Raw genomic sequence first — 17,310 nt, forward strand, 5'->3', positions numbered from 1 at the left:
GGTGCTTTCAACCTTAAAACTTTCCCCCGGCAGTTAGGACCCATAGCCCGGGCCCAGCACCAAATGATATTCCATCGCTGTCCAATGAGACTTGTGCATGCTGCCACTCTTGCATGACAAAACTGGACCTATCATAAATTCCGTTCACATGTGAGAGTATTTCCATATTAGACTGCGTTTGCAGTTCAGTTTAATGGGCGCCACAATAAGTAAGCAGGCCAACGGATATTTGAGATCGATACTGTCATTGCTTTTTCTTCTATTCGTTGGTGTTGATAAGTGGACTAACGAGTGGGCTTGCTTCTTTATCCGGTCTGGTTCCAATAACAACGAGCGAGGCCAGAGGAGATCATTGGGATACTTTCTTCTGCCGCTCGTTTCCCCCTCGGTACAATTGACTTTCTCTTCCTTTATCTGAATGTACACCCTGGGTTGAATGGTCCTTTTCTTTAAATTTGATGGCATATCGCCCGAAGAAATCACCGCAAGTCGTCAACTATGGATGGGTTCAATACCGAAGCGTTCACCTTGTTGGGGGTAGCCATTACCGTAATTGGCCTACGAACAACTGCAAGATGGATTATGGTTGGCCCAAAAGGGTTCCAAGCTGATGATTATCTAATGCTGGTGGCATGTGTGAGTTGAATTGGAACCTGGGTTCTCTTTGCTTTCAGCTTGCTAATCAATATGGGGTACAGGTGGTGTATGGGCTAGAAACCGGTGCTGCGTACATGGTCGGCGCGTGGTTCATGGGCCTTGCCAATAATGCGATGACAGACGAAGAGCGAAGAGAGTTGTCGCATAATTCGGAAGAATATCGCCTGCGTGTGGGCGGCTCTAAGGTCCAGGTGGCCGGCTGGTCACTATACACTCTGTTATTATGGTTGCTGAAAACATGCATGGCCATTTTCTACTCTCGATTGACGTGGGTTTTGATTCGATTGCATCTATTCGGTCCTTTGTCACTGACGTATATCCTACCCTTTAGCGCAGGATTAGTGAATATGCGAATCCGAATCCATATCGCCTACGTTCTCATTGCCATAACTTATATTGCAACGGTTTGTTCAATTCTCTTCGGATGTCATCCAATGGACAAGAATTGGCAAATATATCCAAACCCTGGAAGTGTGTCATATCTTCTCATCCTGAGAGACCGTGTCTCTGACTATTCGTTAGATTACTGCCAGCCCGCCGTGTCCAAGATCGACATCTATGTGACCGTGGTACTCAATGTCGCGACCGACCTCTATTTAATTAGTATTCCAGCACCGGTAAGCCTCGCTCTAAACATCGGTGTCTAATGTTGCTAACAACACATGCATCAAGATGCTTGTTAAAGCCCGACTAAAATGGCGGGAAAAACTCGAGCTCTTGGTTCTTTTTAGTGGTGGCCTCTTTGTCATGATGGCTGGTATTCTGCGTTGTGTTCTCATCTTAACAGTAAGTTGTATTGAGAGTTACTTGCTGGGATAACACAATCTAACAGTTCACCAGGCTGGCGCAAATGGGGCTCAACAAGCTGGCAGCTGGGCCTGCCGCGAGACTTTCGTCGCCGTCATCATCGGAAATATTCCTATGATATACCCATTGATAAGACGATTTACAAAACGTGCTGGTCTGTACATCACATCAAGGAATGAGTCAGAGAGTTACCCTGGCTACCATCTATCAGATGCCGACACTGGCGGCGGGTATTCCAAACGCAAGAAGTTCCGCCATCCGCTATCGATTCCCGGAGACACTCAATGGAATACAATCAGCGACGAGCAAATGATCTTGCCTACCTCACGACAGCAACCGCCTACATGCACCGCAGGCGACGGCGACTGGAAGTCACAGAGCCAGAGTAGCCAGGGTGGAATAAAGGTTGTTCATGAAACAATTGTTCATAGGAGTGAGAAGTCCCAGCTATAGCATGAAGATGAAATCTTCTGGACACTTCTTATTTCTCTCATTTTGTTGGTACTGTGGGTATTCGAGCGTTGGGATGTCTTATATCATTTATTTTATTTTCCGTTGTACATATTTTTATACCCAATATCGGCTGGGCTTTTTGTTCTTTTTTGCTTTTTTTATGTATCCAAACTACATTCAGTTCCGCCAGAGGAATTCGCAATCCGACAGACTAATACGGAGCCTGTTTCTAGATCAAATTGTAAGAGGGACTGTAATTCGAACAGATTCGAATCCGTGAACCTTGTTACACACAATTTTATTTCAGCTGAGGAGATGCAAAGCTCCTTGTCAAGTCTTGCATCAAGGGTGGGGATTTGATTCCGACCGAACTATGCAAGGAGGATATGTGCTCAGGGCGAAGTGAAAGGAAGAAATAATCATGGAAGTTGACCAGTTAGAATGAAGGAAACTAACTGACTAACTAACATAGCGAACGAATAGGAGGCCTTGGGAGCCAGGTAGTGGTGCAAGTGATGCGATGGCTACCACTTTCTGCAAGTCATAAAGTGCTTCAAGGGTACTTGTGCTTTCTTTTTCTCTTTGGTTCCCGAATACACCTAGCCTATCTTAGATCGAATTTAATTCCCGGAATTTGGTATCACGTATGATCATGAAACAGCCCGAGTTGGATTAAATATGCTGGAGACATGAGTGTTGGACCGAACCTGCGTTAGAATATTGCAACATTCCTGTAACTCTATAGTAGTAAAATCGAGCCCAATGATGATCGAAAACATGTGGCATAATATTTGGAATCCTTCTCTAATCCTCCAGTTTGTAGGTTGTTATGTTACTATCTGCTTTCGCAAGGAGTCGCATATCGGCACATCGTACGTTTATTATTGAATATAAAGGATATGGAGCAAGCCAGGGACCCTTGATGAACTATGTACGTTCAGGACAGTTCCAATTCAACTGAAGGTATTTGAGTATATTTGAATATGTTATTTGGACTTTTTTGGTATCTTCTACAGGACATGTGCACGTGATATGAGTGTCAGATATGTAGTGTTAGAGAGCAGCCAGAAATTCTAGCTTCGATTTCGATGAGTCTCCATCTCGTAGATGGAAGGGTCATTATAAAGCATATCGGAAAAAGGGATTCTGCTTGTCGGTGAGATCGTCAAATGCAATCTTGTCTCGTTGCACCTCATCCAATTCCAATGATTCCCGAATTTGGTTTTCCCGCCGAAGGACAAAGTACAACACGACTGCGGCAGCAATTGTGATACAGTAGCTATACTTAGTTAGAGTAGTCCAACAAGAAGAATCAGTTACGGACTTACCAGATGATCATCCCAGTCCAGAGTTCTGGATAATGCTGTGACTTAGTCTTGCTTTTCACAAGCTGCGGCCCGATGATGTTGCCGACAGTGTAAGCCACAAACACGGTTGCTGCCATGACGGTTTTCTTCGTCGCTCCGGCGACGTTGCTAGCTCCAATTGTGATGACCAGGCTGACCACTGGCCCAAAGAAGCCAGTTAGCGCATAACCAACAACTGGAGTAACTGGATGATATCCCCATTGGGATTTCCAAATCATCACACAGCCAGCAATAACAGGTAGGCAGCACACGATGAGCAAGGGTATGCGGGTATTAGGGACAACAGTAGGGATATAACCACAAAGAGGAATGAAAATGACACAAATGCCGCCGACGGGAAACTGGAATAAAATCGAATGAAGCGTATCATAGCCGAAGGTGGATACAATCAACGGCCCAAAGCCCGAGATAGCGCCATTGATAGTGTACCTATATTTAGAGAGGTTAACAGCAAGGAATGTATGCTGCCTAATTGTTATTAGGGTGGTATAACGAGAGACGAAACTCACGCTGCTGCCATCATGATAGCCACTAGATAGATCTTAATGTCCATCATAGACTCTTTGATCTGATCGAATTTGATCTTCTGGCACCGAACACCCGTTTGCCCCTTGCGTAGTCTCTCAACAGCAACCCTTCGTTCTTCTAGGGTTAAGAACCAGGCAGAAACCGGAGAATTAGGCATGGTGCAACACCAGAGGCCAAACAAAAAGGTCAAGGCACCAGCCAGAATATAGATGTACTGCCATCTTTTCAATGATCCAGCCGTGATTTGGCCAAACCCATAGTTCATGGCGCCACCGATGATAGTGAACCAACCGGTGCCAGAGAACCACCATGCCTGTCGAAGAGCCTGCTCCTCTTGGGTGTACCACCCGCTGACTATGGTCATGAAGCCCGTGGGAATAACACTTTCGATAAAGCCTATCGTTTATTAGATAAGAGATTAGTAAAAGAAATTGAAGGTCACATACCGAGGAAGAATCGTTGAACAAAAAGCCCTTGCCAGGTTGTCACACCGGCGGTGGCGGCACAGACAATGGCCCATGTCAGGACAACTGGACCAAGAACAATTCGAGTATTAAATCTTTGCAAGATAAATGTCATCGGGTATAGGCCAGCAAGCATTCCAAAATAAAAGATCGACGTTGCCCAGCTGAGCCGTGAAGTATCAGCAGAGGGAGGAGAAGTGGAATAGTCTTTCACTAGCAATCCCAAGTCGGTCGTCATGCCAAAGAGCGTGGCACTACCTAAGATAGCCTATGAGAAATAAGTATATATTGGCTAACAAAGCCATCGGCGCAGTCATCGCACCTTGTCATAGTACACCATGCCGTAGCCTGTGTTCGAGTTAGTCAACAATTCCCATGTCACGGATATGAAGCGTATAACTAACCTATAAGCATGGCAGGCATCAAATACAAATCAATCTTTCGCAGAACCCTTTTTTCCACGACCGGATCAATTTCTTGGGCGAACTCGCTCACTACCGCCAAAGCTGCATCTTTTTCGGACGAGACGTGGGGTGATTCACCGGCGCTAGTTATGCCATGGACCTGAATCATGTTGTCCCACCAAGATGGCTTCCCTGAACTTTGCAGAGGGAAGAATCTATATGTCTTTTGAATATGACTATATGCAACAATTAAAGTGTGAGGCGAGCGAAAATTTGTTATTTAGACTTCGTACCTTCCAAATCGGGATGCCCGATATCGCGTGTGGCCTTATATTACCGCCTTTGCATTATGGCAGAATTAGCGACGATCGGAGAAGAGCGTCAATCACTTGCCCAGACGGTAGCACGGAGTACCATCATCGATAACTGAGTTGAAGATGCCGATGCCTTCAAAATGGGATCTCAATGAGGATATTCCATGATATGGATATCAAAGCTCTCGAATCTATGGATTTCAAGAGCTTTTCGAATACTATATGTCCTCCCTTAAATCCGCCAGAATGGTTTCCTTCGAGGTTTAGTATTGTTTGTTGAAGAGCGAGCTAGGATCTAGGAACATTTTACAAGATCTTCCGCATCCGGAGGGGCATGAAGTAATCGCATCCATGGATGTTTGCTCTGCCACGTGACCATATGCTATGTTGGTGACGCTGAACCTGTATGATGTCATCAAGTTTCAGTCCTTCGAAGTCTGTAAAGTTGACCAAGCCAGGAAAGGCTACGGGATACATAAACGAGGCCGAGAGTTTTATAGCTTTGACCTATGAACTCTTTGCATCGAGCTTTCAGCTCAATTCAAGGAAGTCTAGGGGAAAAGGGCCTTGCTATCAGTGCCTATCACTACCCATCTCATCGACCAGGACTCAGGAGGCCCACTCAATCGTATCAACTTGTTTTGCTTCTCTTGACTGAATATGTGATGACACAAGCTTTGTTCACTTTCCGGTATGAAATATGGGTACTGACGTACTTAAACGGGCTGGCCTATAAAGCAGGCTCGTGGGCTGATAAGTGTAAACATCTGATTCCTTCATCAATAAATTCCAATTTCGCAAACTCAAATATCTTGCATCAATATTTCCCACAATGACAATCAAATTCACCGTATACAGGGGCTCCAAGGATGGAATCAAACAGGCGGAGACTGAGCTGGAGGACCTCAAACGAGACGAAGTCTTAGTACGAACCACGCATTCGGGGGTGTGCGGCACCGATGCTCACTACCAGTCAGCCGACATGGCCCTTGGCCATGAGGGAACGGGTGTGGTGGAAGCAACTGGCCCAGACGCGAAGACTTTGACGAAAGGCGACCGCGTGGGTTGGGGTTATGAGCATGACTGCTGTGGTTCTTGCAAGCAATGCCTCACCGGGTGGGAGACATTGTGCAGCAAGCGAAAAATGTACGGTCTAGCCGATCTCGATCAAGGGTCTTTCGGTACCCACGCGGTGTGGCGTGAAGCCTTTTTGTTCAAGGTTCCCGACAACATGAGCAACGAAGATGCGGGACCATTGATGTGTGGGGGATCGACTGTTTTCAACGCCCTCCATGTCGCGCAGGTTCGTCCAACCGCTCGCGTTGGTATCGTTGGAGTAGGCGGCCTGGGACATCTGGCTATTCAATTCGCTGCAAAGATGGGCTGTCAAGTCGTGGTCTTCTCCGGCACAGACAGCAAGAAGGAAGAGGCGATCAAGCTGGGAGCCGGCGAATTCTATGCGACTAAGGGTGTGAAGGAGTTGAAGGTCAAAGCTCCTATCGACAACCTCATTGTGACGACTAGCAGTCAGCCAGATTGGTCAATGTACTTGAGTATCATGGCTCCCAGTGGTGTCATTTCTCCTCTGTCCGTCGACTCAAACGATCTCAAAATCCCATATATGCCGCTGCTCGTGAATGGCCTTCGGATCCAAGGAGGTATCGTGGCTTCAAGACAGGTCCACAGGGATATGCTTGAATTTGCCTCATTCCACAACATCAAACCTGTCAAGATGACCTTCCCCTTGACGTTGGATGGTATCAAACAAAGCCTGAAGACATTGGAAGAAGGAAAAATGCGTTATCGCGGCGTTTTGGTGGCACCATAGAATATCCCGATGTGGAAAAAGAAAAGCCCAATGGGTGTTTCTGATCCGAGTGAAGAATTTGGGAGGCGAAGTCTGTATCTAAAGCCGCGGTTAGAATATATGCAAATGATTGAATATACCATGAATATGAAGTGGTTGCCCGGTCGCGTTCGTGTATAGTTACCATATGTGTGATGAAGTAGTAAAAGTCTTGGAAACACGTCAGAGTTCAGTGAGAGAAGTAAGCTTTCCGATAGGGTAGAAAACAAGGGGACGGGGAGGGGAGAGAGAAGCAACAGAGCCGTACCTACTGAGAGGGTTCAATCACTTATTGATCGCCCCAGACATCAATGGTGAACTGAGTTTTTTACCATAAGAGGATCGGAAGCAGAGAATGGGAGGGTCGTTGCTTATATTCATCGGCTGAAAGGCGAGGACCTTGATAGAAATGGATTGAGCCACCCGACGTCACAATATTTAGTGTATGTTGTAGATTTGCACAATACTATTTTGATCAAAAGCAATCACAACGAGGTCAACTTCTAGATGCAACCTGCAATGGAACTAGCTCAAAGACGCCCTTGGATTGGTTTATCCTCCCCGTCTCGAAGGTCGGGAGGGGGTAGGCGAGGCTCAGGCAACCCCAAGTCGCGTGCGACCTCTCGGGCCGCCCATAGTCCTGTGACGAACGCGAGTGCAAGACCCCCGGCGTATCCGAGATTACTGAAGCCGCCAGCATCGACACCCGCGACAAGCAAGCCTGGAATTCTGGATTTATCGGGGGTCAAGGCGTGCCCTTTCGCATCGATCGCGATACCGCCGTAGGTGAATGTGATCCTATGGGAAATTAGATAGGTGGAACTGGACTGTGTAAGATATAACCTACGACGGCTGGACCTCCATGGCATAGAAGGGACCTTCCCCATCTACCAATGGTGCAGGGGGAGAACAAGCACGACCAATAGGTGCGTCAAGGGAAATGCTCTTGTTCCCTAAACGCACGACTTGGTCATAATCCTCGATAGTCCGTCTTGCCTGTACATTGTTCACACCCCAGGCGTGAAGAACATCTATCAGACCACTCAATGTCGACGCACTTCCAACATTACAGCCATGTTCGCGGGCTTTCTGCAGACGATCGATGTCCCCTGCATTAGGGAACAACGCAGTGACGCAGTGTTGGAGACGGGTTTTCTCGCTAGAATAGTAAGCCATAGGTTAGAATTTCGCCCCAATTTTTTCTGTCTGGGACATACTTGAATAATATAAACCCGCGGCGCTTTTGCTGCTTGGCGAGATACTGATTGATGATCTCGTCACCCGTGGTCTCATCGGCAAATCGCCGACCTGCCTCGTTCAACAGTAGGCAGTATTTGCTTTCTGTAGACTGATTAGAGAGAAATGCTGAGTTGACAAGGACTTGCTCTTACGGTATTGGGCGAGTGGAAGATAGTCCTTTGGATTCACGTCTTCGGCTCGAAGAGGAGCTGCCAGAAGATGACCATAGTAGGTATTCATTCCTCTACTAGTCCCAGCACCAGATTCGATGGCCAGCTTAAGTCCATCGCCCACCGATCCACGATTGGAGCGCACAAAAATGTTGTCTCCACCTTGTCCCAAGTATTGGGATGTCATCCCCGGAGAACCTTGGAAACCTCCCGTAGCCAAAACCACCGTTTTGGCTCGGACTTCATAATATTTAGCTGGAGAATTGGGGGAGTTCCTGCAAATGACAGCGCCAAGTATGCTCGACCCTGAAACCCCGGGCTGTTTCTGAATCAACTTGACCACCGACGTGTTGGTGAAAATATCGGAACGTGTCTTGCTAGACTGAATGCGCTTTCGATGGAGGTTATGAAGGTGTGGGATTTTAATTGGGAATCCAATTCCTATGATGTGTCAGGGTCACTGTTCATTAAATTCTTTTTCTTTTAGCCTTACCGATTGTCATGATGCCGTCGAACCGGTCTGCTGTTGGCACCCCATTTTCACGCATCCACTGTACAGCCGGTAGATAATCGCTTAACCAGGCCTTTTGTAATTCTGGATCTCCTTCTGGGACCCAGTCTCTCAGTTTTTTGTATGTCTGTGGAGCCCAGCTGTCCGTTGACAGTATGTATTAACAACCTAGTTTGGCTTGAAGATTGATTCAATCACGTACAACATTCCTGCAGAATAATTTGACGAACCACCAACATCCCCTTGCTTTTCGACGACCAGTACTTTGGCTCCTGCTTCCGCCGCAAAAGCAGCGCATGCCATTCCAGACATGCCAGCCCCGCAGACGAGGACATCGACTTGAATTCTCTCCATTGTGGATATGGTTGATGTCGGGCTAGAAACGGAAGAAGAACTATTTCTTGAAAACTTCATCAGAGCAAGTGACTAATATTTAACATAATGGTTATATTTTCGAGTTTGATACTCACTTATAGATGCCTCGGCGCCGGCGAATAAATTAAGTGACCGGGTGGACACCACTGCGGGGCCATACTCCGCACAGATATCTCATTCACAGTTGACGGCTGAATATAATTCCATGTGAGCAAAGCTAGACAATGATGAGGGATGGTAGCGGAATCTAGACAAGAAATTAAAAAGAGCAGAGCTTAGAAGTTGGAAACGTCAAATACATACAATTTCTTATATTGACATTCAATATATAGGGATTGGTATAACTATCGACCCCGCCTTCCTGATCGGATATCGCTCAGAATTCTGCCTATTTCTGCCACGCTTTATTTTTTCTGCCATGTATTCTGCCATCTTCTGGTTTACATAGTAATAAAACATGCATGTTGATTAGAAAAAGTCGTGTACTCTACCTGATTCCTGTAGGACGTAGCCCCAGGTATTAATGAAGCATTTTTGATGGCGCAGTTGATATAACAAAAGTGACTTGAGTTTGTTAGAGGCTTACATACAAATTGCAGGTATCTACTGTCTTATTACTATTTGCCACGAAAGCGGTGTATATAATTATAAGGCGGTATGGGCGCGGTAGATAGAAGGAGGCGTGGGGGCAAAAGCGGTAGTTAGTTAGTTACCAAGGGGAAGGTCGACAGTTATTAATCCTCTATAGATATTAATAGTTTGAATATGCTTTTTGTCACATGAGAGTATTGTGTGTAGTACTTAAGTTTCAAGTGCTGATGATTCCAACATTGTTATCTTACATAGCATTCAATATTTTCACAACCTCCCGTTGGTATGCCGATCAAGCCCGCAGTGGAAAGATATTTCTCGCCATGAAGCCATTCCTCTTTGAGCCCAGTCGTCGGGTACTCTATACACAAGTTAAAGTTAAGAGAAAAGGTCATTCTCATTGAATATCTCACTTACGAGGAGCGCGTATTCCACATATCAGTATGAAATACTTCCATCGACACCCATCCCGTGTAGCCAAGATCAAACACCGCTTGTGCAACCTCAAGTACAGGAAGCACACCTCCACGGTTCGCTTCGCAGGGAAAGATCCGGCAGTTTCGCGATTGTGTCATATAGGGGGGTTGATTGAGATCACGCCGTTGGTAGCCCACCTGGCCCTGGTCAGCAACCATTGCATCGCTTAACTGAAAATAAGCAATCTGATTTGGCGTCACAGTTCGTTTCATTTCCTCCAAGGATCGGCGTAAATTTGCCAGGCCGCCTGGCCGAATAGGAGCCACAGCACTAAATGGATCACCTGCCTCTTTGGCAGAAATATGGAAGGTATCAAGACAATGACAAACGTTGGGAAGATCAACGAGCTTGATGATTTCATGGATTTGTTGCCAAGTGTTGAGGTGAGTTCCCCAGGCGGGGGCTTCGTATCCAACTAGCAAACCGTATTTTTGGGCAAGGAGACCCAATCGCTTCATGTTCGCGGCGATTGTGGTTACCTCCGGCGTAATTCTAACAGGATCGATAGGGTAGAGGCACGATGTGATCTACAGTAAAAAAGCAAGGTCAGTCTGACACGGAGCCATCAAAATGTCAATAGTGCGCACCTGAAAGATTGGAATTCGCATCAATCGACAAAGATCAAACCAGAGCTCAGCCTCCTCTAGGCGAGACTCAACTTCGACAGGGTTAACAAGCCCATCGTATGCGCCAAATGGGTTGAGCGCAATCAAAGATAAAGATAAATCTTGCGCTTTTTGGTCAACATGAGTGGCAGCTGCACGCAGGCGAGAAGCTCGAGAAGACTGGGAGAAAGAGGAAGCATGCGCTTCAAGACACTCGATCGCAACCTCCACTCCATCAAATCCGTGCAATTTAGCCGTCTCAAGTTTATGAAGAAGTGTATGCCCCGAAGTCGACTTGCCCAGCGAATTACTAGCAATCGCAACTTTGATGGATGTCATGTTGTCTGGAAATTCAGAATAACCAGGGAAGGCCGAACAGGGATAGAAGAGTTGTCCTGATGCGAGAATGCAAAGATATCTGAGATGAGGGAATTCCGGTGACCAAATTTGAAGCCGGTGGAGTGAGCGAAGTGCGGGGATAGTGAGATGAGATACCGATTTAAGCAGTTAAAACATAAGAAGAAAATTGAGCGGAAGAAAACGCCCATATTACGAAAATAAATCGAGTGAACTATGCCTCTTCGTGCGAAAATGAACACTCCACGTGTGGTGATTGTTACAGGTTCATCTATCCATCCCATCCGGTCAGCTCTGGACTAACTGGGACTTTTTCTTAGGTGGCGCTGATGGATTTGGTGCTGCTATCGTGGATCGCTTTAGTCGAGAGGGATGCAAGGTCATAATATTAGATTTGGATCAAGTGAAAGGTGAAAGTAAGCAGCGAGCCGACCAGAATATCGAATTTCTCCTTGGCGATGTGACTCGCCCAGAGACATGGCAGAACGCCCTAGCTTTGGCACAGACAACCCATGGTAGAGTTGATGTGGTGGTCAACAATGCTGGTGAGAACATTCCAAAGAGCCAACATTACGATCTGATTTGTTGACTCAGCCCAACTAGGAATTACCCATGACCCATCTGTATGTTTCCCTCCATGAATGCGATCACCCTTCTAATGCGATGGTTTAGCCCATCCACACGAAGAGTCTCCTCGAATATGAGAAGACTTTCAATGTCAACGTGAAAGTAGGATGCCCTAGCTGCTGTGGGTGGATAACAGCTTGACAATACCTATACAGCCGGTTTTTATAAGTGCACAGGTCTTTGCGCCTGTTATGATGCAGCAGGGACATGGAATATTTATCAACATAACGAGGTGGGTCAGCCAATCCGATTCTGGTATGAAGTTATTGACTGGTGCAGCACGGGTTGTACACGCCCTCGGCCAGGATTTGCCATTTACAACGCTTCCAAAGCAGCCGTAGAAGTAAGTGAAAAACGGGAAGCTCTTGGATGCGCCAGATAGTGACGCGTTTTTAGGTAGCAACCAAGACAATGGCTCTTGAGTATGCTCCAGCTGTTCGATTCAACTGTATTTCCCCTGCTGTGGGAAACACGTCGATGTATGTTGACCCAAATCAACCCCCAGGTCAATATTAACATGAACAAGGCTTCAATCTAGCATTCGAAATGGCGCAGATTCCCGCCAGCGGCTACGCCAAGTAGAAGACTCGTTGCCAATGAAGCGATTATGCCAGCCAGTGGATATAGCCAATGCAGCATGGTACCTGGGATCGGAGCAGAGCAGTTTTGTAACTGGAACGACATTGGAGGTGGACGGAGGTCGAGGCGTGTAGAGTTATAACTTATCTCATAGCCGAAAATTTCCCCGCAGTTTTTGAAATTCCGGGGTTCTTTGTTATTTCTCCACACTCTCTCTTCTCCCTAAATCAAACAAACATTTTCCATTGACTACCTCGATCCTATTATTTATTTGATGCTTAGAGCCTCAATGTCATCATATTCTGGGGATGATAATACCTCTGGCCAAACTCGCGCCAGCGCGGCCGCGTGTGAGGCATGTCGGAAAATGAAGGTATACCCTACAATCCTTGACCCCAAGTCATATACATACTTACTCACAAAATATTTTTCAGATGAGATGCATCCGCCCACAAAGGGAGCAACAGGGCGACAACTTGACAGAACCTTGCCAACGATGTAAGCGTACCAACCGCGAGTGCAATATCCCAGAGCCGAGAAAACTTGGGAGGAAGCGCGGTGCGACAGGTCGCTATCAAGGTTTTGAAAAAGCCTATCGGAAAATGCAGTCGGAATTAAAGAAGGCAAAAACCTGTTATACGGGCGAGAATCATGAGATGGATGATTTCGTCGCAAGCGAAGAGCCGATTCTAGAGCTCTTATTCTCTAACCACTCAGCCGAGACAACCAACCCCACCAAAACATCACCAGAGCTAGGAAGTGAACTCTCTTGTGCGTCATGTTTTAACTCGACTCTGCCAGCTATACAAGAGAATCAGCGGCTAGCGGAACTTGTCTCTCCTGTATTCCGCAGCGGCGAACTCTCTCAAGCCAACCGGGAACCAATCAGTAATCCTTTGGCCTTGCTGGCAGATGCCTCCGACGCCGCCCAAGCTTTGGAGCTACAGTCAATGTCTGCCAACACTTCCTGTGAAACAAACGAAACACCTTCTACTTCACAGTCATCGGCTAGCCAGTCCATTGGAGCAAGCCTGGGTCGGCAACTGCTTCATCGGCCAGGCTACGTGTCACTTGGCCTACAACTGGACAGAGACACCCTTGAAGCAGGAATAGATGCTCTGCTCGGTCCTTCTGAGCACCCATACCGTTACTCGAACTATTTCAAGTCATCTCCTCAAGTGCCTCTACGCGATGTTGGCCCCGATGTTGACCCAGTGGACCTTGGTTTGGTGACCATGGCTGAGGTCTATTATCTATTTCCAATGTAAGTCCAAATATTAACTGCACTGTCAATATAAATCCACTGATTAATTCTAGATATTTCAGCCGCTTGCATCCAGTCAACGGAATCCTAGATCCGATGCTTCATACACCAGATTTCGTGCGTTCACGATCGGCTCTTTTGTTCACCTGGATACTGGCTTTAACTGCCCAATTCGATCATGAGTCAGCATCAGTCGCAAAGCGATTACGCCTTCATGGCGAAAAACTCTCGAAACACGTTCATACTTGTGGATATAAGTCGGTTGAAATCGTTCAAGGCTACTATATCTCATTGTTATCGGCCACTCCCGCAGAGACACTGTCACAGGAACGCTCATGGCTCTACACAATGTATGCCTTTGGTGTAGCAGCCGAACTAGGCCTAGATCAGGATTCTAGTGCCAAAGATGCGACACCTCTGAACACGCTCAGTGCTTCCTATTACCGAACCCAAGATGCAGCCCCAGCACCACTCCCAAGAGAGGACTCGTCCCGGTTATTACTGGAGTACCCCCCAAAGGATCACACCGATAATCAACGCATGGCACGAAATCGCGAGAGAACTTGGCTAAGGATTCTACTATGGGAACGGGCGAACAGTGCAGCCTGCGGTAGAATTCACACATTCCCGGAAACGGACTTGACACAAAGTGTTGATAGCTGGTGGCTTCATCATCTGGCGGACCCTACAGACAAGCACACATGTGCATTTATCACCTTGCGACGCATTCTAGCATCACTACAAAATGAACTAAAAAATCAAGCTCATTTGACACACGTTGATCCCCATTGGGTACGAGAAATGGTTGATACAACTCTGAGGCCGTGGTGTGACCTTTGGCTGTCACATCCAATGCCCGATATAATCACATCGCCGTCTGAAAAGTTATCCCATATCTTCCTCCATTATGTTTATCTCCACGGGAGGCTTTGGACCTTGTCGTTTGCCCTTCACGGTTCCATAAACTGGGACCAAAATATGGATGCAATCCGACTGGATTGCTTTGAGGCTGCAGTCAATTCTTGCGAGGTCGCCGTGCGCGATTTGCATCATATTGGGGAGCCATTATATTGCATGTTGGCCCCAACTTGGGCTATGATATCATACGCCGGCGTGTTGGCTTTGAAGCTATTTCCCACCGTGTATGGATCCCGCGCCGGAAATGACGTGGAACTTCTTGCTTTACTCAGCCAACTTGCCATTCAATTAGAACGTGCAGGAACAACTCCACCGCATCGATTTGGAATCGCAGCGTTACTTGGACAACACCTCATGATGATACTGAGAGCCAGAGCGGCGGGACTGAAAGCCCAAAGTCAACTTCGCCAGACCAGAACGGATGCGTCGTACACCAGTACAGACTTTGATAACGAAGCGAGTCAATTTATGCCACAGAAGTCCCCCCATTCGAAGCCATACGAGGCTTTCGTCTCGGATTACGATCCTTTCCTGACTACAGCGTCAATTTCTACCCAGGGGGATCTAAATGATGAGGGGTTTGCTGACTTCTTCCGGGAAATGTTCGGGCCTGGATTTGGGGCCGTCTTTTAACAATTTTGGCAAATAGAAATCTGAAAAGCATAGCTATTGTTTATGCATTTTTAGTGTCCAATGACTGGCAATAATCTACTGCTTTCATAAACCATGTATTTCTCAGTCAGGTTAGCATTGATTTTACAATGGCTTCTATGAACTAAATGGGAAAAGTCTGCATGAAGGGTCAAAGGTACATTCTTAGTGATCTTATAAGTGAAAAAAAGAGAAGAAAATATGATTCTTTGCGGGATTCCTAACATCCCATTGAATATATTATGTGGGTTACAGTGACTGTTTCAGATCACTGAGTATCAACCTACAAGTTACTTCTGCGAATTTCCCCTTGAAGCACCTTATTCACAAAGGCGGGATCTTCTCGGAGAGGTCGACCCAGACCACACATGTCGATGTCTCCACGTTCCACAGCCTCCGCCATACGATGGCTATCACGCCAGCCACCGGTAGTTCCAATCACAGCCCGAGACTAGTGATTTGTCAATCAGCTTATTTGATCACAAGTCGCAGAAAACATGTAATATACTCACCAGCACTTTCTTCAACTCCTGCGCCCACTCAATGAAGTAACTTCGCATAGTCAGCATATAAAAACAGTGAAGCAATTGAAATCATTTACCTTCCACGCTGTTTTTGGGATGGACGCTCTGCAAGTTCAGTCATGATGTTGCCACGCCATGCAGGAGAGGCATATGTTCCCCCCGAGATATCAAAAAAGTCCACACCGGCATCTTCTAGCCATTTTATCACAACGCATTGTTCAGCAAAGCTTTGGCCTCCCTCGATGACTACATATATCTTCCCATTAGGCTTTTCTTCAAAATATGGGATGGAAATACTAACAATCTTGGCAGTTCAACTTCGCTGCTATCACAAACTTGTCCGATGGAAGTTTAGCCTTGATCGCATTGACGATCTCCAAAATAAAGCGTGCCCGATTTTCAAGGCTTCCGCCATACTGTAAAGTTTAGTCAATATTAGCATTAATTGATTGCAAGGGGGAGAGGAATTTAACATTCATACCTCGTCTGTTCGCTTGTTGATTTTGGGCGACAGGAACTGATTCATGATATATCCGTGGCTGGCATGCAGCTACCAATACGCCTCATTTAGCTTTTCATAACAAGTCAGGAATAGATTCAAACACTCACAATGATACCATCTGCACCAGCCTCTGCAAGGACCTCAGAAGCCCACACGTATCGCGAAATGAGATCCTTGATTTCAGCCTTCGTCAACGGCGAGGGCTTGCCATACGTTTTGTTGAGACAAGGTTCAAGCTGCTGATCAGATGATGACTTGGGATTTTTGTTCAGGAATTCCGGAACCTGACGTCCTGGAAATTGTAACTGAGGGAGGAATATTGCACCCCGAGATTTGGCTGCTTTGGCCGCGGGAGTAAAAGCTGCGACCGGATCCCAGGGATTGTTGGGATCCAACACCGCATTGTTGTAATTTTCGAGATTGTCGCGATGAATGGGGATGTTTCCAGTGCAAATAAGCCCCGCGCCTCCATCGGCTAGCTCTGTGTACTCGTTAGCACTAGTCCTATTGGTATGATAGTCCCGATCATACTTTGATATAGCTCTGCATATCGGTCCATGGGCTTGCCGCAGTTCTCCACGTTGTTTTCGTCATACGTTGAAGCATATTCGCTGAGAGGTGTGCGATATAAACGATTGCGGATTACTTTCCCAGAGAGTTTCAACGTAATGGGCTAGTTGTTTGTTGTTAGAAAGTCTCATCGAGGGTTTGGTTTAACCAGAGAAGCATACCTGAGCGAGAGGGGAGATGTGCGATGCAGACATGGTGATACAGACCCAGCAACAAAGTTAAAAAATGTTTAAGAGAAATTTAAGCTCTCTCGCTGGGACATAATGCGCCTTTATTCCGCTCTATATCTTGTAGCATCTAGTGATATCCTCACCTAGTTAACCGGGCTATTTATTTGTCACCCGGTCAATCACAACTGCGGGGAAACAGTCGCACTAATGATCGGAATTAGGCCCGAAACCAGAGGTAAATATTGCTACTACGAGTCAAAATCTTCAAGTGACATGTATATTTTGTTTTGTTCCTTTGATACCCCAGCGTTCAAACCCCTTTTTAAGAAGCATTTTGGTC

The 17,310-nt window shown here is 46.5% G+C and overlaps 7 protein-coding genes across 7 annotated transcripts; 3 read left to right on the forward strand and 4 right to left on the reverse strand.

The window, feature by feature from the left end:
* Positions 1-498: 498 nt before the first annotated feature.
* On the forward strand, positions 499-1,917 carry LCP9604111_8778 (uncharacterized protein; the record flags this gene model as incomplete). Its single annotated transcript, XM_039076958.1, has 6 exons — positions 499-636; positions 699-925; positions 989-1,128; positions 1,180-1,274; positions 1,330-1,443; positions 1,498-1,917. The coding sequence occupies 6 exons, from the start codon at positions 499-501 to the stop codon at positions 1,915-1,917; spliced, it is 1,134 nt and encodes a 377-aa protein (XP_038925174.1).
* A 1,119-nt stretch (positions 1,918-3,036) lies between these two features.
* On the reverse strand, positions 3,037-5,097 carry LCP9604111_8779 (putative MFS transporter; the record flags this gene model as incomplete). Its single annotated transcript, XM_039076959.1, has 8 exons — positions 3,037-3,196; positions 3,246-3,713; positions 3,794-4,208; positions 4,259-4,544; positions 4,599-4,624; positions 4,681-4,916; positions 4,974-5,007; positions 5,070-5,097. The coding sequence occupies 8 exons, from the start codon at positions 5,095-5,097 to the stop codon at positions 3,037-3,039; spliced, it is 1,653 nt and encodes a 550-aa protein (XP_038925175.1).
* A 729-nt stretch (positions 5,098-5,826) lies between these two features.
* On the forward strand, positions 5,827-6,822 carry LCP9604111_8780 (NAD(P)-dependent alcohol dehydrogenase; the record flags this gene model as incomplete). The annotated part of the gene is made up of 1 exon (XM_039076961.1): positions 5,827-6,822. The coding sequence occupies one exon, from the start codon at positions 5,827-5,829 to the stop codon at positions 6,820-6,822; it is 996 nt and encodes a 331-aa protein (XP_038925176.1).
* A 548-nt stretch (positions 6,823-7,370) lies between these two features.
* Positions 7,371-9,114, reverse strand: LCP9604111_8781 (uncharacterized protein; the record flags this gene model as incomplete). Its single annotated transcript, XM_039076962.1, has 6 exons — positions 7,371-7,638; positions 7,688-7,999; positions 8,058-8,181; positions 8,232-8,690; positions 8,743-8,900; positions 8,963-9,114. The coding sequence occupies 6 exons, from the start codon at positions 9,112-9,114 to the stop codon at positions 7,371-7,373; spliced, it is 1,473 nt and encodes a 490-aa protein (XP_038925177.1).
* An 879-nt stretch (positions 9,115-9,993) lies between these two features.
* Positions 9,994-11,147, reverse strand: LCP9604111_8782 (sugar phosphate isomerase/epimerase family protein; the record flags this gene model as incomplete). Its single annotated transcript, XM_039076963.1, has 3 exons — positions 9,994-10,087; positions 10,144-10,730; positions 10,791-11,147. 3 exons carry the CDS (start codon positions 11,145-11,147, stop codon positions 9,994-9,996), a joined length of 1,038 nt encoding a protein of 345 aa, XP_038925178.1.
* A 1,513-nt stretch (positions 11,148-12,660) lies between these two features.
* LCP9604111_8783 (Zn(II)2Cys6 transcription factor) lies at positions 12,661-15,186 on the forward strand (the record flags this gene model as incomplete). Its single annotated transcript, XM_039076964.1, has 3 exons — positions 12,661-12,744; positions 12,806-13,635; positions 13,689-15,186. 3 exons carry the CDS (start codon positions 12,661-12,663, stop codon positions 15,184-15,186), a joined length of 2,412 nt encoding a protein of 803 aa, XP_038925179.1.
* Positions 15,187-15,487: 301 nt separating this feature from the next.
* On the reverse strand, positions 15,488-16,994 carry LCP9604111_8784 (uncharacterized protein; the record flags this gene model as incomplete). The annotated part of the gene is made up of 8 exons (XM_039076965.1): positions 15,488-15,655; positions 15,717-15,756; positions 15,806-15,974; positions 16,030-16,144; positions 16,210-16,278; positions 16,338-16,711; positions 16,762-16,903; positions 16,962-16,994. The coding sequence occupies 8 exons, from the start codon at positions 16,992-16,994 to the stop codon at positions 15,488-15,490; spliced, it is 1,110 nt and encodes a 369-aa protein (XP_038925180.1).
* Positions 16,995-17,310: the final 316 nt, after the last annotated feature.

Source organism: Penicillium roqueforti (assembly GCF_015533775.1).
Source record: "Penicillium roqueforti strain LCP96 04111 chromosome Unknown scaffold_37, whole genome shotgun sequence".
NCBI lineage: Eukaryota > Fungi > Ascomycota > Eurotiomycetes > Eurotiales > Aspergillaceae > Penicillium > Penicillium roqueforti.